This window comes from Babylonia areolata, chromosome 20, assembly GCF_041734735.1.
Source record: "Babylonia areolata isolate BAREFJ2019XMU chromosome 20, ASM4173473v1, whole genome shotgun sequence".
Lineage (NCBI taxonomy): Eukaryota > Metazoa > Mollusca > Gastropoda > Neogastropoda > Buccinidae > Babylonia > Babylonia areolata.
The window spans coordinates 52,920,619-52,945,618 of NC_134895.1; the positions used below are offsets into that span (position 1 = coordinate 52,920,619).

Below are 25,000 nucleotides of genomic sequence, written 5' to 3' on the forward strand. Positions count from 1 at the left end.
AGACATAGGTTCAAACCTTAGCTTTTTTTTCTTTTTACTGCTGTGAAATGATGAAATCAGCATCATACTGGGTCATCAAAGTATTGGTCTGATTGAATCACTTTGCAGTTTTCTTTCTTTATTTCCATAGTCTGTTTGCTGGAACGAGTATTTTTCTTCGCGGGGTTCGAATCTGGTTAGGACTCTTTTTTTTTCTTTTTTTTTAACGCGAAGCTTTATAATAACAAATTCAGAACACATTTTAACGATTAGATTTTTTTTTAAGTGTATCACAAGTGAGTCTTGAAGTCCTTGCCTCTCTTGTTCTTCCTTGTTTTTCACAGAAAATGAGACAATCTTCACATATATGAAAGCACAAACAAATACAAATAAACGTACACGAGCTCCAACACACACACACACACACACACACACACACACACACACACACACCATTTTCTTCTATCCTTCCTTTCTTTTTTCCTTAGTTTTTTAATTTTTATTTTGTTTTTTAAATTTTAGTTTTTTTTTTTTTGTTTTTTTTTTATTTCATTCTATTTTATTCTATTTCTTTTTTTTTTTTCTTTTTTTTTTTGTTAAGGCCTGACAGCGCGTTGGGTTACGCTGCTGGTCAGACATCTGCTTGGCAGATGTGGTGTAGCGTATATGGATTTGACCGAACGCAGTGACGCCTCCTTGAGCTATCGATACTGATACTGATACTGATACCGATACTGATACTGATACTGATACTGGTACTGGTACTGGTACTGGTACTGATACTCTTTTTCCTTCCTGCATCCTTCTTTCGTTCTTCTTTCCCATTTTTCTTTCTGTCTTTGGGCTTGCTTGTTTGTTATGGTAATTGTATTGTGTGCGCGTGATTGTGTTTGTGTGTGTGTGTGTGTGTGTGTGTGTGTGTGTGTGTGTGTGTGTGTGTGTGTGTGTGTGTGTGTGTGTTTCTTTTCTTTCTTTAATTCAACGTCTTTTCACTGTTGAGTGATAATAGACGGGGAGGATGAGGGGATATGGGCAGTAGTAGTAGTAGCAGTAGTAGTAGTAGTAGTGTGTGCACGCGCGCGCGCTCGCAATCTTTCCGTCTTTCTACAAAGAACTGTTGGCTTTCAGCTGCGAAGATCAAGAGAGACACCCCACTTCGGACAGGCCTTTGCCGGACGGTGCTGGAACACACAGGCAGTGGCAGGGCAGGACAGGACTTCTCCGCTTTCGCGGTTCGAACCTATGGGAGCCAGGCTGCATTGTCTATGTGTCCCTTGCGGAGAAGCCTCTGAAACGAAGGCGGCTCGTCCTCGGCAAAGAGGTGAGTTCTTGCTGGTGCCGGTTGGTCATTGATTAATTCAAAGACGGTGCGAAATAGCCGAGTGGTTAAAGCGTTGGACTATCAATCTGATGGTCCCGGGTTCGAATCTCGGTGATGGCGCCTGGTGGGTAAAGGGTGGAGATGTATCCGATCTCCCAGATCAACATATGTGCAGACCTGCCAGTGCCTGAACCCCCTTCATGTGTATATGCAAGCAGGAGATCAAATATGGGCGTTAAAGATCCTGTAATTCATGTCAGTGTTCGGTGGGTTATGGAAACAAGAACATACCCAGCATGCACAACCCCGAAAACGGATTATGGCTGCCTACATAGTGGGGTAAAAAAAAACGGTCATACACGTAAAATGTTAAATGTTACATGTTTGTCTGAAATCTGATCGAATGACACAGGAAACGAATGATGATCGCCCAATGGCAGCCATCAGTCGGCTCTACCCAGGTAGGCGGCCTGTTGTGTAAATGACCCCGTGTTTGTAAAGCACTTGGAGCTTGGTCTCCGATCGAGGATAGGGGCTATATAAGTATCCATATCAATCAATCAATCAATCCATTCAATGTCTGTTCATTCAAGTCATTTTATTAGTCGGGGCAGGGGCAGGAGGTGGGGGGAGAACGGCGGCGTGTGTGTGTGTGTGTGTGTGTGTGTGTGTGTGTGTGTGTGTGTGTGTGTGAGAGAGAGAGAGAGAGAGAGAGAGAGAGAGAGAGAGAGATGGCGCTCGAACTATATTTATTATATGTATATACACACGTGACAAGAAAGGGAAATGTAGATTTGGCAGGGGATTTTGGGGGTGTGGAAATAGAGTAATAGGATGATATGTCTGTGCGTGTATGTGTGTGCGTTTATTTCTTTGTGTGTGTGTGTGTGTGTGTGTGTGTGCGTGTGTGTTTGTTTTTTGTGTTGTTGTTTTTTGGGGGGTGTTTGTTTGTTGTTTTTTTGTGGAGAGGGTGTGGGGGCTCGAAGGGGGCATTTCTTATATGACAAATTCCTTCCTTCCTTCTTTCTTTCCTCATCCAGTTGATATCCGTTACTTCGTTGTATCAATTCTGCTTTTCTTTTTTTCTTTTTTTAAAACTCAGTTATCCTTAACGCTCAATAATGAGAAGAAATAAAAGTGTGGAGAGTTGAAAAACCCACAGCCAAAACATGAAACAGGGTAAAAAAAAAAAAAAAAAAAAAAAGGAAGATGCAACAATTCCGACATAACCATTACTGCCACACGACCATTGGTAAGATCCATGCTGTTGTCTACAGAAAGGTCTTTTTTTAAAGTTCCCACTAACAGTGATAACCCCTATGCGTGTGACAATTATGTGTAAGTATATATATATGATAGTCAGTCGTGTCCGACTATGACCATCAGAACAGCAGAGGAGGCAACTGCTGTTCCGACTATTTGGGCTAGAATTTGATTATAGTGGAGAGTGTCTTGCCCAAGTACATCCCCACTTTCTCGGCCAAGAGGGTTTTAGGACAGTCGGTGTTGGGATGGTTCCCAAAGGCCAACTAGCCCACAAGGCTGCAGCACTAGGAGCCAGTGCAATTTTGCCCCCTAGTTTGAGAGTCATAGTCCTTCACAAAAGACTAAGCTGTTAATGGTTTCCCATTGACTGGAGAAACCATTGATAATACAGCTCTCACTTTGCTGTTGGCCCAAATGTGTGTAACGCAACCCTTGTGAGCAGCAGCCATTGACCTTTAGAAAGCATTCAGCCTGGCAAGCAGAGCTAGTGTGGTGCTTTGAAATAATAATAATAATATTAATGATAATAATAATAATGATATTCATATAGCGCTGAATCTTGCGCAGAGACAAATCAAAGCGCTTTCGCGAGGGGCGCAATAGCCGAGTGGTTAAAGCGTTGGACTGTCAATCTGAGGGTCCTGGGTTCGAATCACGGTGACGGCGCCTGGTGGGTAAAGGGTGGAGATTTTACGATCTCCCAGGTAAACAAATGTGCAGACCTGCTAGTGCCTGAACCCCCTTCGTGCGTATATGCAAGCAGAAGATCAAATACGCACGTTAAAGATCCTGTTATCCATGTCAGCGTTCGGTGGGTTATGGAAACAAGAACATACCCAGCATGCATACCCCCGAAAACGGAGTATGGCTGCCTACATGGCGGGGTAAAAACGGTCATACACGTAAAAGCCCACTCGTGTGAATACGAGTGAACGTGGGAGTTGCAGCCCACGAACGCAGAAGAAGAAGAAGAAGAAAAGTGCTTTCGCACCAGTCATTCACACACATGCATAACTATAAAAACTGGAGAAACTGAAGACAAGGAAGAGGCTGGGAAGGGAGGCTATCGTATATCGAAGACTGACTCATTCCACTGTTCTGTCTCCAGTGGAGTGGGCCCAGAAACAACCTTTGTGGTCATTTCACTCAGGACAGGCTGTTTATCTTCTACTCCTTCCCCTGCCCCCATAATAACCCCAATCACTTTTTTTTTCCCAATCGGGATATCTTTATTTTTTTAAAAAGATCCGTTTTACAAGATGCATTGTTGGGGAAAACCAATACCAACCCCAATTGGTTCGTTTTCCGGGGGGCGGGGGGGGGGGGGGGGGGGGGGGGGGCCGGGGGGGGGATTCGGTTTTTTTTTTGTTTGTTTGTTTGTTTGTTTTTTTGTTTTGTTTTTTGTTTGTTTGTTTGTTTGTTTTATACAATTATAGTAGACTTCATCAAGTTTTTGCGCCTTATACATACTATTATTAGTAGTTCTTTTTTATGTATTTATCTATTATTTATTTACTTTTTTTTCTCAAGGCCTGACTAAGCGCGTTGGGTTACGCTGCTGGTCAGGCATCTGCTTGGCAGATGTGGTGTAGCATATATGGATTTGTCCGAACGCAGTGACGCCTCCTTGAGCTACTGAAACTGAAACTGAAACTTTGGGACAGGACTACGACTCCATCCCATGTCCTTGAACTCTTCTTCTTCTTCTTCGTTCGTGGGCTGCAGTTCCCACGTTCACTCGTATGCACACGAGTGGGCTATTACGTGTATGACGTTTTCACCCCGGCCATGTAAGCAGCCATACTCTGTTTTCGGGAGTGTGCACGCTGGGTATGTTCTTGTTTCCATAACCCACCGAACGCTGACACGGATTACAGGATCTTTAATGTGCCGTATTTGATCTTCTGCGTGCGTACACACACGAAGGGGTTCAGACACTAGCAGGTCTGCACATATGTTGACCTGGGAGATCGGAAAAATCTCCACCTTTTACCCACCACGTGCCGTTACCGAGATTCAAACCCGGAACCCTCAGATTGAAAGTCCAACACTTTAACCATCTGGCTATAGTGTCCGTCACGTCCCCAAACGACTCCAAGGGAATTGTTTACCAGTAGGGGCCAGTGTTACTGCACCCATGCACATGACTCTCCGTGGTGTCATTTGGGGCTGGTCTCTAAATACACCTCCTCTTGTTCGTGTGGAGCTAATCTGGTCTTGCCCCTGAAAGACTGTCAAAATGTAGCAGCACAGACTGACTAATCATGGAGTGATGGCCTAGAGGTAACGCGTCCGCCTAGGAAGCGAGAGAATCTCAGCGGGCTGGTTCGAATCACGGCTCAGCCGCGATATTTTCTCCCCCTCCACTTGACCTTGAGTGGTGGTCTGGAAGCTAGTCATTCGGATGAGACGATAAACCGAGGTCCCGTGTGCAGCATGCACTTAGCGCACGTAAAAGAACCCACGGCAACAAAAGGGTTGTTCCTGGCAAAATTCTGTAGAAAAATCCATTTCGCTAGGAAAAACAAATAAAACTGCACGCAGGGAAAAAATACAAAAAAATGGGCGGCGCTGTAGTATAGCGACGCGCTCTCCCTGGGGAGAGCATCCCGAATTTCAAACAGAGAAATCTGTTGTAATAAAAAGAAATACAAATACAAATACTTTTAGGTTTAAATGTGCTGGAGGCTCCCCCCCCCCCCCCCCCCCCCCCCCCCCCCCCAAACATTAACTCCACCCTCCTTTTCTCCAGTAACATACTGTAATATACTACAATAATATATTTAGCAACATCTTAATTTGAAGGGTGTGGAGTCATTTCAGGGCAAGTGTCGAGGGTCTTTTCACCGCGTCATTTTCATACCTGAACCAGAATGGCTCCATGAAACTAACTTGGGGTGGGGGTCATTCTGTGGGCATCACACCGGCTTGTGCAAGGATCCTGAATGGAGTCAATGGCTGTTGGTGTTGTTATCCATTGTCGCTCAATCGCTGTTTGAAGATAACATCTGCTCTGAAAGCCCCCCCGCCCCTGCCCCCCACGCCCCGGAAGCTGAAAGTTAAAGCTCGACCGCACCCCCGCACACGAGTATGCACACGTCAGGACACACTCCTACATGCACGTGCGAGTGCAGACACACCCACACATGACCACTACACTCTTACCTCCCTTGCCCGTCCACCCGCCACACCCCCACCCCCACCCCCACAACGCTCTGCACAGTCCCACTTTCTCCCCCCCTCTCCCCCACCCCCACACCACCACCATCACCACCACCCCCACACCACCACCATCACCACCACGACCACCGTCACCATCACCACCACTACCACCACCATCACCACCACCCCCACCCCCACACCATCACCACCACCCCAACCCCCACACCACCACCATCACCACCACCGCCACACCACCACCCCCACACCACCCCCACACCACCACCCCCACACCACCACCATCACCACCACCACCACCACCACACCCACACCACCACCACCACAATTACCACCACCACCACCCCACACCACCACCACCACCCCCATCACACCACCACCACTACCACTACCACCATCCCCACACCACCACCACCACCACCACACTACCACCCCCACACCACCACCACCACCACCACCACCACCACCAAGAAGCACTGTGTAATAAGCTGTTCGTAGAATGTTTATCTTTGACGAAAATGCAACATCAATAATAATCATTGACAGCAACGCCATTATTAGTTATTATCTGTTGACGCATTGTGACGATCTGTTGCACCTGAAGGAGCGGGCTTGATCTCAATACATTATCGTTTCTGTGACGGCCACTTATCACCAGTGTGAGCGTGGCAAATATAGAAACAAAATCTCAACCCCCGAGCCAACCCAACCCAGGTAAAAAAAATATCCTGAAATCACACACTGTTGATAGTTTCTAAATTAGATTTTCTCTATGGACGCTGCGCACACTTCGCGCGCACGCCACCAACATTTTCCTTCAACCCTTTCATCTTTCCCCAATACTGGTTTGGCGAAGCGTGACAACACAAATCGGTAGTTGATTATATACAGGATCTCTGTTAAAATCGTCTTTTTTTTTTTCTTTTTCTTTTTTTTTTACTGAGATGTCGAACTTTTTTTTCTTTTCTTTTTTTTATACTCTATTGTATTTCTCTTTTGTCACAACAGATTGTCCTGTGTAGAGTTCGGACTGTTATCCCCCAGTAGAGCGCTTCGCTAAAAATGCAGCGCCACTCCATCCCCCCTTTTTCTTTTCTTCTTCTTCTTCTCTTTTTTTTTTTTTTTTATTGAAATACCTCTCCTCTTCATCTTTACCAATCTACCTCACCTCATACATTAATCAGATAACCTCCCTTTACATCTCAGTTAAATTGCCTCCCTTCACACCTTGATTACCCAGTGGAAACGCGTCCGCCTAGTAAGCGATGGAATCTGGTTCGAATCCCACAGTCGCCAGTATTTTTTGCCCCTCCATTAGGCCTTGAGTGGTGGTCTGGACGCTAGTCATTCGGATGAGACGATTTAGCGCACGTAAAAGAATTCACGGCAACAAAGGGGTTGTCTCTGACAAAAATTCTGTAGAAAAATCCAGTTTGATCGGAAAACAAATGAAATTGCAGGCAGAAAAAAAAAAATAAGTATATAAATAAATGGGTAACGACGCGCTCTCCTAGGGGAGAGGGAATTTCACACAGAGAAATCTGTTGTGACAATAACAACAACAAACAAGAGAGGCAAGGCCTTCAAGACTCACTTGTGATAAATTACGTTCCCTAGCATTAATTACAGAGTAATTTCCCTTTTTTACTATCTGCACCAAAACGTTTGCAAAATAAATAAAAATTCCATGCTTAGCAAAAGAAGTTCCTGTTTGAACAAAAAATGATAATAATGACTGCTCTTGTTGTTGTGTCGAATAAGAGGTCAAAGTGCCAAGTTTAGAGAATACAAAAAATATAAATATAACAGTAAATGCAGTTTGCATATAATTAGGCTTCTTTTTTTTTTTGTGCCCATCCCAGAGGTGCAATATTGTTTTAAACAAGATGACTGGAAAGAACTGAACTTTTCCTATTTTTATGCCAAATTTGGTGTCAACTGACAAAGTATTTGCAAAGAAAATGGCAATGTTAAAGTTTACCACGGACACACACACACACACACACACACACACACACACAACCGAACACCGGGTTAAAACATAGACTCCCTTTGTTTACACAAGTGAGTCCAAAAGAGTACTAGAAATACAAATACAAGGGACGCCCCCCTAGCTGGCTGTGGGATTGGTTCGGGGTTGTAACTGAAGGGACGCCCCAGCCAAGAGAAGCACGCTTTGTCATCGGAGGTTTCCTGATACTCCATGATCAGGCTTGCACTTGGTCCTTGCAGGTGGGCGATATGCCCCGTTAATCATCTATACATAGCTACCCCCTCTCTATCCTTCCCAGCTACCACGCCCCCCACCCACACCCCCGGGCCCTATCCCCCACCCACACCCACACCCGCACAGAGACATCTCCCTCCTCTTGGCAAATGTTTGGTTCTGGACGATTTAACGTAGCAATGATCTGTTCCACTTATATCGGGGCTGTCGGCGTCTAATGATTATCGTCTCTCCCATCTCCAAACCCGGCAATGCACTTGATTTGTGTTGACACGGCGTGGGAGTAACCTCCCATAAGGGATCTGACGTTTCCTGTGGATTCGTGGGCGGGGGAAAGCGCTTGCGCGCGATAACTAAAATTGTTCACGAGCCGTGGGTGTATCGTATGCCGTGGTTGGAGCAGACTTGGTTCACACTTCAATCAAGCCGTCAGTTGACTTGCTTTGTGCCTCCTGTTCGCACGCTCGGTGTTTGCAGGGAAGAACTGATGTCTTGAGTTACGTTAAAACTTTCTGCTCCGTTCGTTCCCCACCTGTTTGATTACAGACAGAAGTGAAGACTCGGGTTTTGTTGTCCCACGACAGGCCAGCAGAGCAGAGACTGGACAGTATATAGGGGCTGATTTGCTCATGTCCAGTTTGGTTCGGAACATTTTCTGATAACTATATTTGAATTTCTTTGGGGATTTGGTCGTTGCTGGTTTTTCAACACTGACTTTTTAACACGTACAGTTGTTGTTGGCTGGAGGTGGGTGATTCTCTCTCTGTCTCTCTCTCTTTCATCACTATCAGTCATTTTAACCCATAACCGATACGACAAGAGGAAAAAAAACCTGAAAAAATTGCTTGATTAAACACCGTTTTTATTTATTTATTTTTTATTATTAATTTATTTTAGAGGGGGGGGGGAGGTTTTTTTTTGTTTGTTTGTTTGTTTGTTTTTGTTGGTTTGTTTTTTGATTGGTTGTTGTTGTTGTTTTGTTTTCTGTGTGTTTTCTTTTTCTTGTGGGGTGACGGTGTTCTTCTCTACTTTAATTTTGTTTAGTTTTTTCTTTGTTATTCTAGTATTCAAAAAGGAACAATTATGTTTAAAAGAAAACCCAGTGTTATGTTTGTTTTCAGCCTTGCAGGATTTTTTAAAAACTCGTTTTAATTCATGTACAGCTCGACATCACACGCCATACGTATTTTAAGGCCAACAAAAAACAGCAGAAAAATAAATTATTCAAAACAAAAAAAGAAAGAAACCGATTACAACGATATTCACATTCGTTTTTCTTAAATATGTGCGTGTGTGTGCATCTTCTTAACTATATGTTTGACTCACTTGTGTAAACAAAGTGAGTCTATGTTTTAACCAGGTGTTCGGTTGTCTGTGTGTGTGTGTGTGTGTGTCTGTGGTAAACTTTAACATTGACATTTTCTCTGCAAATACTTTGTCAGTTGACACCAAATTTGGCATAAAAATAGGAAAAATTCCATTCTTTCCAGTCATCTTGTTCAAAACAATATTGCACCTCTGGGATGGGCACCAAAAAAATTAAAAAGAAGTCATATTATATGCAAACTGCATTTACTGTTATATTTATATTTTTTTATTCTCTAAACTTGGCACTTTGATCTGATATTCTGACACAACAACAAGAGCAGTCATTTTTATCATTTTTTGTTCAAACAGGAACTTCTTTTGCTAAGCATGGAAGTTATATTTATTTTGCATGTCTTTGGTGCAGATAGTAAAAAAGGGAAATCACTCTAATTAATGCTAGGGGACTTAATTTGCTTTAAACTGATCTTTCTCATCTTAAACATTACATTTTGAAATTATACTTGACTTATTCCTCTTGATTCCGTGGGGAACATAGGGCCGCAACAACACTCCTCCAACGCACCCGGCTCTGGCTGGTCTTCTTCAGTTCGGCCCACGTCATTCCGGCCGCCCTTGTCTCTGCCTCACTGCTTCTCCGCCAGGTCTGCTTCGGACGGCCAACTTTCCTTTTCCCCTGTGGGTTCCAATCAAGAGCCTGTCTTGTGATGTTTGTTGCAGGCTTGCGTAGTGTATGGCCTATCCATCCCCATTTCCGTTTCTTGATTTCCGTCTCCAGTGGGGCCTGTTTTGTCATGTTCCAAAGTTCTTCATCGGAGACAACCTCTGGCCATCTGATGTTCAGGATGTTTCTTAGACATCTGTTGGTGAATGTCTGAAGCTTGTGGGTGCTGGTCTTTGTCACTCTCCACGTCTCTGAGCCATAGAGTAGAACCGACTTCACGTTGGTGTTAAAAATCCGGATCTTGTTGCGGATTGAGAGGGCTGTCGATCTCCAGATTGGTCGAAGGGTGTTGAAGGCGTGTCTTGCTTTGTTGATACGGCTCTTGATGTCTTCGTCCGTCCCCCCGTCTTTGCTGACAACACTGCCTAAGTAGACAAACTTGTCAACCTCCTTGATGTTCTCTTGGTGTAGTTGCACTGGATCTTGCTTCTTGTTGTTGACCCTCATGACCTCTGTTTTCCCAATGTTGATTTGGAGTCCAGTCTTCTCAGCTTCTTCTGCCACACGACATAGTTTTTCCTGCGCATCTTGCTGCCTGTGGGAGAGAAGACTTATGTCATCTGCGAAGTCTAGGTCCTCCAGCTGTTTAGTGAAAGTCCACTGGATGCCTGTCCTCCGATCTGCTGTAGACTGCCTCATGACCCAGTCGACCACCATCAGGAAAATGGTCGGTGAGAGCAAACAACCCTGACGGACGCCGGTTTGCACACTGAAAGGTTCCGTCAGTTTCCCATCGTGGATCACTTGACAGGTGGCGTCTTCGCACATTTGCTGGATGATAGTTACAAACTTTGGTGGAAATCCATAGTGGTACATCAGTCTCCAGATGACATCTCGGTCGACACTGTCAAAAGCTTTTTGAAAGTCGACAAAGACTGTGTACAGGGGGGTCTGCCACTCCAGGGACTGCTCGATGATGATGCGCATGGTTGCGATGTGATCCGTGCACGAGCGATCTTGTCGGAAGCCTGCTTGTTCGTCCCGAAGTGTCTTGTCCAAAGCGTTCTTCAGTCTCTCAAGAATGATTCTGCTCAGTACCTTGCCCGGAATAGACAACAGCATGATTCCCCGCCAGCTGTTGCAGGATGAAAGGTCCCCTTTCTTTGGCAGCTTTACAAGATGTCCTCTTTTCCAGTCTTTTGGCACTCGCTCCTGTTCCCAGATCTTGCAAAGGAGAGGGTGCAGCATCTCAGTTGAAGTCTGGATGTCGGCCTTCAGAGCTTCAGGTGGAATTCCATCTGGGCCGGCTGCCTTTCCTGACTTGAGGGACTTGATGGCCTTGACGATCTCGGTCTTGCTGGGAGGGTTGGTGTTGATGTCGAGGAGCTTGGTAGGTGGCGGGATGTCTGGTGGGGCGGGTGGTGCTGGTCGGTTGAGCGTTTCTTTGAAATGCTCCGCCCATCTTGTTCTCTGCTGTTCTTCACCAAGGATGGTGTTTCCGTCTTTGTCCTTGACGGGCCGGCTTGGGTTGCTGTTTTTCCCGGAGAGTGTCCTGGTGATCTCATACAGGCGCTTCATGTTCCGCTGACCTGCTGCACTCTCAGCTTCTGCTGTCAGTTCCTCGATGTAGGTTCTTTTATCTTTTCTCGCACTTCGCTTTACTTGTCGGTTCGTCTCCCAGTACTGTGCTTGTAGCTCATGTCTCTCGGCTTGATCTTGCGTGCAGTTGATCTGGTCTTTCAAATGCTTCCTCTCAGTGATGAGTGTCCAGGTGTCTGTTGATAGCCACTCTTTGTGCTTCCTCGTTTTCTTGCCCAGGACTGTCTTGCAAGTTGAAATTATACTCAATACATAAAAAGCTTGTATGTTTTACTCTCAGTGTACAGGGCTTTCACTGTATTCATTCGCCCAAGTGGTCTTTTTCGGAAAATACTAAAATCAATACGACAATTGGACTTTATAGATCTACTGGCTGAGCCCTGAAGGTCATGGGCAAAAATCAATTGCGTACACATATTTATACATATTCAAAGCGCGTGCTCATATTCTTTGCGAACGCGAACGATGCCATTTTGTTTCAAGTTGTTCACCTGCCCGTTCAATCCTATATTCAATCGACAATGCACGATAACATGTGATGGAAAGTTGGAGAAGGAGACCGTTAAATATTTATTCAGAGAAAGATTTGTGAACGCCTCATCACTTACTGGATTATGCCTCAAACTGCCATAAAAATATCCATAGAATCAGTCGGAATTCACAGTTAAAAATAATAAACCATGCGAGTTAATACCCTTGAATTGATGAAACGCAAAAATTTCCGGTCTTGGCTTTTCTCAAAATGAAGTCCTTTTTACTTCATATGACGTTTAGAAGTACTTGTACTTGGCTTTACATGTTATTAGTTTAACAAAATAATCAATTTTCATATCAACTTTAAAACTATAAAACTAGAATGAACATAAAAGAGAAATTGACTCGACCGTGACAACCGGGTGTAACTAAACTTGTACATCTATCTAAATCCAGAGAAAACGGCTAAATGTTGCAGTGTGATTGCGGCGATAGCCACGTCTCCTTTACCGCGGACTTAAAAAGAATTTTTAATTGCCCTTAAAGATTTTTTTAATGCCCAAGATACACCAAAATAATACGATTTAAACAGCGTTCTCACTGCGAATACCGCAATCGATTTATCGCCCTTTAAAAAAAGCATGTTTATATATTATATTTTTGAACGTCAGTTAAGGAGGACAGTTTCTTCTCATCAGAACACGCGGGGTTCGAATCTGCCGCTAGGACTTTTTTCTTTCTTTCTTTTTTCTTTTAACCCGAAGCTTTATAATAACAAATACAGAACACATTTTAACGATTAGATTTTTTTTTAAAGTGCATCACAAGTGAGTCTTGAAGGTTTTGCCTCTCTTGTTAACTTTGTTGTGGTATTATTTGACTTGGTCGGCTACTGTGATATCGTGAAATTATACTAATGTATATATGATTTTATATATATATATGTGTGTGTGTGTGTGTGTGTGTGTGTGTGTGCGCGCGTGTGTGTGTGCGTATACATGTGTGTGCGTATATATATATATATATATATATATATATATATATATAAACACACACACACACATATATATATATATATATATATATATATATATAAACACACACACACATATATATATATATATATATATATATATATGGTTGTGTGTGTGTGCGCGCGCCCGTGTGTGTGTGTGTGTGTGTGTGTGTGTGTGAGAAAGAGATAGAGAGAGATCCCAGTTAATATACAGAAATGCCAACGGCAATGTAACATGACAGAATCAAAATTCATTATAATGCAATGTATTTTATACACAATCTGCTTTCATATTTTGGAATGTACAAAGTCGTGGTATTTCTCCACTCATTCAAACATCCGTTGACATTTTTCTTGTCAGTAAAAATTAAATGAAGTAAAATATTTTGGTCAAATGCTTCCTTCAGTTACGCGATTCATTTAATGAATAATCTATTATGTTTCCGCATTTTGCTAAAAGCACTGCCTAAATCATGTACGCGCACACGTCGCAAATGTGTGTTCAATGCAATCGTTTTGGCAACAAACACTCAATCAGTTGATTTTCTTCCTATCGATGATCAAACTACGTTTGCTGACTAAACTATATCAACTTCGGTTTCGAAACCATTTTGATTTAATTTATTTTATTTTCTGGATCTTCTTAGATGTCTTGCCAGTTAACAGGTGAGTCATCTGATTCATTCCGCTTTTGACAGCATGCTGGTTTATTTTCATAATCTGCATACAAGGCCTTCGTGTGACAGTTGTTGTTGTTGTTTCAAACTGATTACTACATATCCAAAGATATGGATAAAAAAAAGCCTTTGTTATTTTCAAAACTTACTTTTGGCCAACTGAGTTGGTTACCAACGAGCATATTACATTTCTTGAATTCTGCATATGACAATTAAATAGTCTATTTTCTTCATACAGGGCAGCAGAAAAGAATGCATTTCTAAGAATCAAAAATCATTTCTTCTCAAGGAAACTTGTTTCCCGTGGAAACATGATGGGCAACATACACATTTCTTCCCCTCCACTCGCTGTGTGACTGACGGAGGGAACGTCCACGCCTTATTGTGAACACTGCTCACACTGTCCTCAGGGAAAAAATTGTGGATATTGCCACATGATAGTTCATATAGCGCTTCCATTGGGTTGGAAGGTTTTAGATTCATTGTAGGGTATTTCGTAAGCTTCAAACATGTTTCAGGAAATGCTTTTAATCACTTACAGTGAACGAAATAGTTGGACTGAATTCACATACACTTTCCCTGACTGGATACATTATATTAATTTCCATTGTAATATTTCTGAACAGTAGTGTTGTCAAATACAGGGTTTTTTGTTTGTTTGTTTTAGTTTTTCTTTTTCTTTTTTTGATTCGTTCTTTGACGTCCTTTTTTTTTTTTTTTTTTTTTTTTTTTTTTTTTAGTCAATATATTTGTGATTTTCTTAGAAGCAGACTGCTAAAAAAAAAAAAGGGGGAAGACAAGGCGAGTTCACAGTCTCCATTTTCTGGCGCTCTCAGCAATCAGAGACAACAAACAAGGAATTGCCCCGCAGCCTTCTATGTTTAAAAAAACATCTCCATAACACACACTGTCACATAAATACCGTTCCTTATTCTAGACTTGGTTGTTCGGAGGTTTTTACTTGTAAATCGCGCACGTCTTTACTAATGTATAATAATAATAATAATGATAATAATAATAATAATAACAATATGATACTTATATAGCACACTATCCAGAAATCTGCTCTAGGTGCTTTACAAAAACGCTTTTGTTAACGTAAAACATTACAACTTTTTGAACAAGTCATGCGTCGCTGATTTTTTTTTTAATTGATTTTCTTGTTGTAGTTGTTGTTGTGTGTGTGCGCGAGTTTAATATTTAACAAATTTCCAATACTGTTTCGCACGAAATGGATCCACGTACAGAACTGAGATAAGAATGACTGATTTGAGGATACAGATATACGAAATGTAAGTCGGCGAAATCTTTTTTCAACTTGATGAATGTCCCTGATAACCTCCGTCATTCTGATTCCCTCGCATCTTTTAAATCTCGTCTCAAAACCCACCTTTTCCCTCAGCAGTAAGTTCAATTGTGGCAGGTCCACTTCCTTTGCGTTAGCTGTGCTTGACTATGTGTGTATACATATGTATGTGTACATAACTACATGCATGTATATGAATGTGTATATATATATATGTGTGTGTGTGTGTGTATATATATATATATATATATATATATATATATATATATATATATTGATAACACACATTAGCGTCCTTATTTATTGCATCTATTGGTTCCATCTCCATTTTCATGGTTTACGGGACGAAAAACGGTAAAAAGCGAGATGGTGGCACGTTAGTTCAGTAACTGAATCCGCATCAAAAACTGAGTTTAAAAAAAATAATTAAAAAAACGTACAAAATTATAATACAAGTTGAATTCCACTGATGTTACAACATCTACTAATGGGGTGACATCTATAGCTGTTTACCTCCAGACGTGGGGGTACGCATCACCTTCTTGGAACTTTTCCAGGTCTACGAGAACAGTTTGCTAGTCACCCAACGAACCAACGACTTACACTACAGAGAAAAAAACAATTAATTGTCAACTGACTGGCGAAGCTCAGCACATCCCCTGTCCCAATCAATACACTGACTCTCAACGCTCACATATGCGCACACACATAGCCCGTGCAACCACACTGAGTCGAAGGCGGTCTGACCACACACACACACACACACACACACACACACACACACACACACACATACACATATCTTTCTTCATATCACTCCCTTTTTCAGCACTTTTTTGTTTGTTTGTTTGTTTGTTACGAGAAAAACACATTTTACTATTTAATATCATAAGATCTTAAACAAATAAAATTACTGCTAGTTGTTTACCAACATGTTAATGAATGGGTGGCATAATCATTGAGAGAGAGAGAGAGAGCATTTCTCCTTTCCGCTCAGGAAATATAAACAATGTGTAATGCGCACCACTGACGCTTTAAAGATAGAATCCGTTCACACCGTGCCTACATACCGGCCCTGTATTAGTTGTGAAGCAGTGCCAACTGGGACAGTTATTATTGGTACAAGGACGTTATAAATCCCAGCAGGGGAGGCGTGTGTGGGGGGGGGGGGGGGGGAAGGGCGGGGGTGATGGGGGGGGGGGGTAGTTCCAGGATGTTGCACCGGAATTGACACAGGTCTTTGTTACCTACAACCTTTCCATTGAACTTTTTGAACAAGTCATGCGTCGTTGTTGTTGTTGTTTTTTTTCCAAATTGATTTTGTTGTTGTAGTTGTTGTTGTGTGTGTGCGCGCGCGTTTAATATTTAACAAATTTCCAATACTGTTTCGCACGAAATGGATCCACGTGCAGAACTGAGATAAGAATGACTGATTTGAGGATACAGATATACGAAATGTAAGTCAGGGAAATCTTTTTTCAAGGAATGTCTCATTTACGCAGGCGCGCGCGCACAGCCACACACACACACTCACTCATTCACTCATACACATATGCATGCACACATAAACACAGATACACAAACACACACAGAGACAGACACACAGACAGACACACAGACACAGACACACACACACACACAACACACACACACACACACACACACACACACACACACACACTTGTGCACACACGCGCGAATCAATTGCAGTTTGACCCTCATGCTTATATACGTTCTCCTACAACAATCACTAGTGTGACGAGACATGTACAGATCCTTAACCCGGGATCATTCAGGGCTATCCTGGAATCACCCTGCGGTCATTTGTGGCTGGTCCTTACCGACCCACATCCTCCAGTATCTGGAAATTGCCCCCCCCCCCTCCCCCCCGTAAACCGTGAGGGACGCCCTTTGATCCAGACTGGCTTCTGTTGACAACTGAACCGCCTTCCTCCTCTCCGTCAAACGTCACGTGGAGAAGTTCAAATTTGACAGCCAATATCGACTGGGCCAAATTAATTTTACTTCCACGGGCAATTTCCAGCTGACCATATAGTTCAGTTCAGTTCAGTTACTCAAGGAGGCGTCACTGCGTTCGGACAAATCCATATACGCTACACCACATCTGCCAAGCAGATGCCTGACCAGCAGCGTAACCCAGCGCGCTGAATCATATAATGACCACCATATCCATTACGAGTGACTGGGGGGTGAAATTCAACTAGAGGGGGTCAGTTATGACTAACTGAAGTTTACCCTCGTGGTTTAATCCAGGCCAGTTTAGACACATAGACCCCGGGGTTAATCTAGGCTAGCAAGATTTGACCCCGGGGGTAAAAACCAACAGGGGGTACGAATAGGCTGATACACCGTGTTACGTTGTCTCAATGCAGGTTCGCCCACGGACTACATAGAATTCTATTTTTTAATCCCTGGGATTCACCGCCACTGACTGCTAAAAATACATCAGTGGTTCGTCCCCGCGCGTTGGCACTGTCGTCACCGCTCGCGCACAACAGCATGGCCTGGCGGTAGGATTCTCAGTCATAAACCCAGCCACAATGCCACCCGTCGCTCCCCCCACCCGGAACAGTTTTAAGGTGCGGCGACATCTTTTTCTGAGAAAGTGTAATGCGATACACGGATGTGAAGATTTACGAGTCTTGTGGAATGTTTCGCATTCTGTCACGCGAGCAGTGATATCCTTTAAAAACCGGATCTCACTGCCATGGTGCTTTCCCACCAAATTACTTATGTCATTTTGACCAGAAGCTACTTTGGTGTCGTTTTTCTATGGTAACTTATTCGCCTCAAAAGCTGTAGATTCTCATCGGATGGAGCGAGCGCTGTCAAGTTTTAATTTTCATCGTAACGTGCTTTATCTTCCAGGGAATAAAACCCTGTGATTCACTGCAGAGCGAATTGAAATCTTACCGGCCTAGTACTCTGTTTGTGAATGATTTCTACTTTGTTAGATCACCGCTAAAAGCATTACCTTAACCTCATAATAGCAATACAGAGTACTTCATTGGCTCATCAAGAGAAATTGACGTGTGGTGTTCGCTATACAAACAGAGCACAAGAGTCACAGTCAATCAATAGGAATACATAAAAGACAAAATGCTTAAATGGTAAGTTGATGTGAACCTCATACACTGAATAACCGCAATATTTGTATTTGTATTTGAATTTCTTTTTATCACAACAGATTTCTCTATGTGAAATTCGGGCTGCTCTCCCCAGGGAGAGCGCATCGCTACACTACAGCGCCACCCCCCCCCCCCCAACCCCCCACCCCTCTTTTTTTTTTCTTTTTTTTCTGCATGCCGTTTTATTTGTTTTTCCTATCGAAGTGGATTTTTTCTACAGAATTTTGTCAGGAACAACCCTTTTGTTGCCGTGGGTTCTTTTACGTGCGCTAAGCGCATGCTGAACACGGGACCTCGGTTTATCGTCTCATCCGAATGACTAGCGTCCAGACCACCACTCAAGGTCTATTGGAGGGGGAGAAAATATCGGCGGCTGAGCCGTGATTCGAACCAGCGCGCTCAGATTCTCTCGCTTCCTATGCGGACGCGTTAACTCAAGGTCATCACTCCACAGGCAATGATCCTAGTCTCACAGCCATTCGATATGAATACATAATTGACATGAAATGCCAAAGTACACAATTAATGCAATGCACATGTAATGTTACCATAATCAGTCATACACTCCCCCTCCTCTCCCCTCCCCTTCCCCCACTATGCAAAATGTGAAACGACAACTTTTGCTGCCAGTACTGTACCATAACTTTTACTGTGGCGGTTCCGGATTGAGGGGGAAACGCCTGAATGCGTTTTGAGGTCAGAGTTGGTTTGCAGTGTGTGAGTTAGGAGGAGCTACCGGCTGTTGTGTCCCAGTCTGCGTTTGTCGCTCGCGCCGTGAAAAGCTTGTGACCAGGTCCTCCTCACGGACTGTCAATACCAGAATCTTACTTATTTCATAAATCCGTGGCTCTCCTGGCGTTGTGGCCTGCGTTTGACAGGATAACAGGAACCCCTGAGTCGCAAGCCTGGTGACTTATCCGTTCTCAGGTAAGGAACAATTAGCTGAGTGAGTTTAGGTAGGGGAACAATTAGCTGAGTGAGTTTAGGCAGGGGAACAATTAGCTGAGTGAGTTTAGGTAGGCAATAGTTAGATGAGTGAGTTTAGGTAGGGGAACAATTAGCTGAGTGAGTTTAGGTAGGCAATAGTTAGATGAGTGAGTTTAGGTAGGGGAACAATTAGCTGAGTGAGTTTAGGTAGGGGAACAATTAGCTGAGTGAGTTTAGGTAGGTAGAGAACAATTAGCTGAGTGAGTTTAGGTAGAGAACAATTAGCTGAGTGAGTTTAGGCAGGGGAACAATTAGCTAAGTTAGTTTAGGTAGGGAACAATTAGATGAGTGAGTTTAGGTAGGTAGGGAACAATTAGATGAGTGATTTTAGGTAGGGAAAAATTAGCTAAGTGAGTTTAGGTAGGTAGGAAACAGTTAGCTGAGTGAGTTTAGGTAGGGAACAATTAGATGAGTGAGTTTAGGTAGGGGACAATTAGCTGAGTGAGTTTAGGTAGGTAGGGAACAATTAGATGAGTGAGTTTAGGTAGGGAACAATTAGCAGAGCGAGTTTAGGTAGGGAACAATTAGCAGAGTGAGTTTAGGTAGGGGAACAATTAGCTGAGTGAGTTTAGGTAGGGAACAATTAGATGAGTGAGTTTACTTATCCATTCTGGGGAAGGGAACAGTTAGCTGAGTGAGTTTACTTATCCATTCTGGGGAAGGGAACAGTTAGCTGAGTGAGTTTACTTATCCATTCTGGGGAAGGGAACAGTTAGCTGAGTGAGTTTACTTATCCATTCTGGGGAAGGGAACAGTTAGATGAGTGAGTTTACTTATCCATTCTGGGGAAGGGAACAGTTAGATGAGTGAGATTACTTATCCATTCTGGGGAAGGGAACAGTTAGATGAGTGAGTTTACTTATCCATTCTGGGGAAGGGAACAGTTAGCAGAGTGAGTTTAGGTAGGGGAACAATTAGCTGAGTGAGTTTAGGTAGGGAACAATTAGATGAGTGAGTTTACTTATCCATTCTGGGAAAGGGAACAGTTAGCTGAGTGAGTTTACTTATCCATTCTGGGGAAGGGAACAATTAGCAGAGTGAGTTTAGGTAGGGGAACAATTAGCTGAGTGAGTTTAGGTAGGGAACAATTAGATGAGTGAGTTTACTTATCCATTCTGGGGAAGGGAACAGTTAGCTGAGTGAGTTTACTTATCCATTCTGGGGAAGGGAACAGTTAGCTGAGTGAGTTTACTTATCCATTCTGGGGAAGGGAACAGTTAGCTGAGTGAGTTTACTTATCCATTCTGGGGAAGGGAACAGTTAGATGAGTGAGTCTGGGTGAGTCGATCCCCAGCAGCGCTGTGACGATATGAGTCTGACAGTTGACTGATAACGTATGTCGTGTGACTTATTTCTCCCAAAACTCCAGATCGGTACCAAGGGAATAGTGAATGTGTGTGTGTGTGTGTGTGTGTGTGTGTGTGTGTGTGTGTGTGTGTGTGTGTGAAGAGAAAGAGAGAGAGAGAGATAACGATAATAGTAACGATAATAAGAGAGAGAGAGTATGCGAATGGTTTTCGATGAAGGCCATGGCCCCACACATTGGTTGTTTTTCACAAACGCATGATGTTATTGATTTTTTTAAGTGATCATCCGCAGCTGGTGAAAGAACAGATCAATGATCATGGATCAATAAAATTAATACTTTGTCTGGGAAAAACTGCACTCCAAGTTTAGAAAATCAGAACAACAAAACATGAAATGTACTTCATGTTTATCTACATTACACAACCAACGTTTCCACTACAGTTTAATGTTCCCAAGTCAGTGGTAAGCAAAATCCAAAATTAGTGAATGAGTTCTTTACATATTTGTTCAACTGTATCTCAGTCATGTGTGTTGTTTGGAAGGGTGTGTAATGCGGAGATCCACTACACAATCATGCCAGTCCTACCGCATTGACCAAAGATTCTTTCATAATTTTTTCATAATTTTTAAAATTATATTATTATTATTCATTTATTTGGTTGTTGTTTTTTTCTCTCTCTTTTTTTTTGTACGCTTATAGTTGACTTCATCATGTTTTTGCGCCTTATACATATTATCATTAGTAGTAGTAGTTCTTTTTTTCTCAAGGCCTGACTAAGCGCGTTGGGTTACGCTGCTGGTCAGGCATCTGCTTGGCAGATGTGGTGTAGCGTATATGGATTTGTCCAAACGCAGTGACGCCTCCTTGAGCTACTGAATACTGAATACTGAATCTTTCATAAAAACTTTACAATCTCGAAATGTTCTGTACACCCTGACTGCCGTCCGAAACTGCAAAACCTTGTGGACTCAAACATCGAATATTTTTAGTCCAACTCCTCTCAACATTGTTATGTAAAGTTCGTAACACATAATCATGCTTTAAAAAAAAATGTCATCAATATTAAACCATTCTAGTTGAATTAATCAACTAATTGATACATTTTACATAAGATTTCTGGGAGATCGGATGTTAAACTGTTAGGTCTTCCAAAACTAGACAGTTTATTTGGGCTTAACTGCAATGATTTTCGAAACAAATAAGTTTTTTTTTAGTTAACTGTCTTCTTCTCTTTCTCCTCCTCCTCCTCCTTCTCCTCCTCCTTCTTCTTCTTCTTCTTCTTCTTCTTCTTCTTCATTTTCAACCTGCTCCATCTTTTTATTCCACCTCTCCCCCCCCACCCCCTCCTCTTCCTCCTCCTCCTTCTTCACGCAAGCCACTTTCACTTGGAGATCAGCCCTCGGGACGTAATGTGATGGTTTAACTTAATGGAGTTTTTTCCACAGACCTGTGAATGAGACTTGTTTTGTGGGGTGGTGGGCATCAGTCAGATCTCCCTCATCCCAAGTCCTCCGAGGCCCAAGCACAGTCCTGGGGAATGCGGTGTCTGGGTCCTCCTTTGATTGATGCCGTGCACGTGCTGTTCTGTTGGAACAGTTTGACAGTTCGTATAAGCAACAAAGATAAAGATTATTTAAACAGTCATTACACGTATCATGATTCCAGGCTGCATATATGGATACCCTTTTTTTCTTCTTCTTTTCTTTTTGTTTATATATATATATATATATATATATATATATATATATATATATATACATATATATATATATATGGATACGTATTCGAATAATTAACGAAGATAAAGATTATTAAACAGTCATCACACGTATCACTATTCCAGTCTCGATACCTTACCTATCCAGTGTGGAAAACCGGCCTTGACAGCTATTAATTAAAATCCTATCCTCAATACTGGCGTCGCGGTGTTGAAAGAAGGGGAACGATCTGCTCAGCAGCGTGAACTGTTCAGTCCACTGGCTTACGTCCCGTAAATCATTTTGGAGAGGGCAGTGTGGTTCGCCTGAGGGGGGTGAGTCATGTCTATTCCAGATGTGTGCCTCTGGAAATATTTCCAACAGGCGCCAAATCAAAATTGCGCTTTAGTTTTTTGTAAGGTGTGAACACCAAAGAGTGGGGGGGAGGGGGGGGCGGGGGGGGGGGTCACTAACCTCCTGTCTGATGAGACCACAAACCAAGGTCCCTTTTAGTGGGAATGCACTTCGCGCACGTAACAGATACCACTGATGGCAACAAGATAGTTATACCGTGCATTTAATTCATTTAGAAGAAAACAAAATCCGCTTTGGTAGTAAACAACTATTTGCAGAGGGAAAAGGACAATAAAAAATAAAATGGGTTGCGTTGTCCTGCACTTTCCTGACGTACAGTACTGCTCCTTGAGAAGAACAGGAATGTGTTGTGACACCACACCATCAGAACACACTACAACACACCACACTATCACAACACGCCACACAATTACAACACACCACACTATCACAACACGCCACACAATACACCACATCACCATACACCACACCACTACAACACACCACACCATCACCATACACCACACCACTACAACACACCACACCATCACCATACACCACACCACTACAACACACCACACCATCACCATACACCACACCACTACAACACACCACACCACTACAACACACCACACCATCACCATACACCACACCACTACAACACAACACACCACTACAACACACCACACCATCACAACACGCCACACAATGCACCACATCACCATACACCACACCATCACCATACACCACACCACACCACTTCAACACAATTCAACACAACACAACACGATACAATCCAACACATCTTCACTTACCCATCACGGACATTTCAATGTTATGCACACTAACCTCGCAACATCCACCTTCTCTTGTAAGCAACGTCAAACAGAACGTATAACTCTCTGTTTTTTTACACAGAAAAGCGTGGACGAACACGAAGCATGGGCCAGCTGTTCCCCAAACAGAAGCTGACCGGGTCGCAGATCCGACGTCTGCAGAGGCACGTCAGCTTCTCGGAGTCGGAAATCCAAGAGTGGTACCAAGAGTTCTGCCACAGTGCCAGCCCTGCCCAGCAGGACCTGTACCTCAGCGAGGACAACTTCGTCAAGGTTTACAACTCCGTCTACCCGGGGCAGAGTGACGAGTTCGCCAGACACATCTTCCGGACCTTCGACCGGAACGGCGACCACCGGGTGTCCTTCGGGGAGTTTCTGATTGGTCTCTCGCTCAGCGGAAGTGAGGATATGCAAAAGCGGGTGTCTTGGGCGTTCCAGGTGTACGACGTGGGTCAGGCGGGCTTCATCACCCTGGACAGCATGACCCAGATCATCAGGGTGGGTGGATGCTTTTTGTTCACAAATCAGCCCCTTCCTATCTCTATGGCTGCCTTCACCTCTACACTCCATCTCGCTCACTACGATCAGCTTCGGATCCACTCTCTTTACGCATACCCAGATTCAAGCTCTCGACTGTTGACCGCCGTTCTTTCTCTGTCTCTGGACCTTGCAACTGGAATGAACTTCCTCTTTCGCTTCGTCAAGTCTCCACACTCAGCTCTTTCAAGTCTGGCCTTAAAAACCCGCCTCTTCCCAAAATAGCCTCGCTTCCCTGCCTCTTCCTTGTCTTCAGTTTCTCCAGTTTTAGAGTTATGTATGCGTGAGAATGACTGGTGCGAAAGCGCTTTGATTTGTCTCTGCACAAGATTCAGCGCTATATAAATACCATTATTATTATTATTAGTTATTATTATTTTAAGGAGGGGAGGGGTTGCGTGGGGAAATGCATTCCATGACTGGCCAGTTATACAACACACCACAATGCAATACATAAGTACAGTGCAATGAAAATGTAGTGGAATAAAAGTAAAAGTAGTGGTTGTAGTGATAGTAGTAGTAGTAGCAGCAGCAATAAAGTTCTATTACTGCTGCTGCTGCTTCTGTTGTTATTGTTGATTTCGTTTCGGATGATGATGTTGGTGTAATTGTTGCTATGTTGCTTGTGTAATTTCTTAGTCGTCTTCTTTCCAGCTCTAAATAACCGAAACAAAAAAATAACTGGTGGGAGACAATGTCATATAAACATATAACAAAACAAAACAAACAAAAAAACAAAATACAAAAAAGAAGAAGAAGAAGAAAGTCAACAAATGAAGAAACAAGACAAATATATAAATGAATGAACTAATCAATCAGTCGTGATGAACCCTAAGCACCAACCCAGAAGTGTTTTTTTTGTCCCCTCCAGGCCGTGTTCAAGATGATCGGGTCCCGCGCCCTACGTCACACCACTGACGTCACCGTTACAGCGGACCTCTCTCTGCGTCACAACGACGTCCCCATCACGCCGGAGACGCTGGCGGAGGAGCTGTTCCGTCAGATGGACCGGGACCGGGACCGGAGGGTGACGTGGGCCGAGTTCCGACAAGGCGTGCTGCGCGACCCCACTGCACTCCAGCTCCTGCAGTGCTGCCCCC

At 43.2% G+C, this 25,000-nt stretch overlaps 1 protein-coding gene across 3 annotated transcripts in view; it reads left to right on the forward strand.

The window, feature by feature from the left end:
* The window catches only part of LOC143295179 (neurocalcin homolog), a 38,620-nt gene that overhangs the window by 13,260 nt on the left and 360 nt on the right, over window positions 1–25,000 (forward strand). The window contains exons 2-4 of one of the 3 annotated variants that reach the window (XM_076606751.1): window positions 1,108–1,300; window positions 23,446–23,861; window positions 24,772–25,000. The exon at window positions 24,772–25,000 is cut by the window's right edge and continues 360 nt beyond it. In XM_076606751.1, the coding sequence (XP_076462866.1) occupies window positions 1,222–1,300; window positions 23,446–23,861; window positions 24,772–25,000 (724 nt within the window). In that variant the 5' untranslated portion in view covers window positions 1,108–1,221. Of the gene's footprint in view, window positions 1–1,107; window positions 1,301–8,378; window positions 8,718–18,891; window positions 19,108–23,445; window positions 23,862–24,771 lie in introns of those variants that run through there. The other 2 variants (XM_076606753.1, XM_076606752.1) reach the window with 2 other exon arrangements.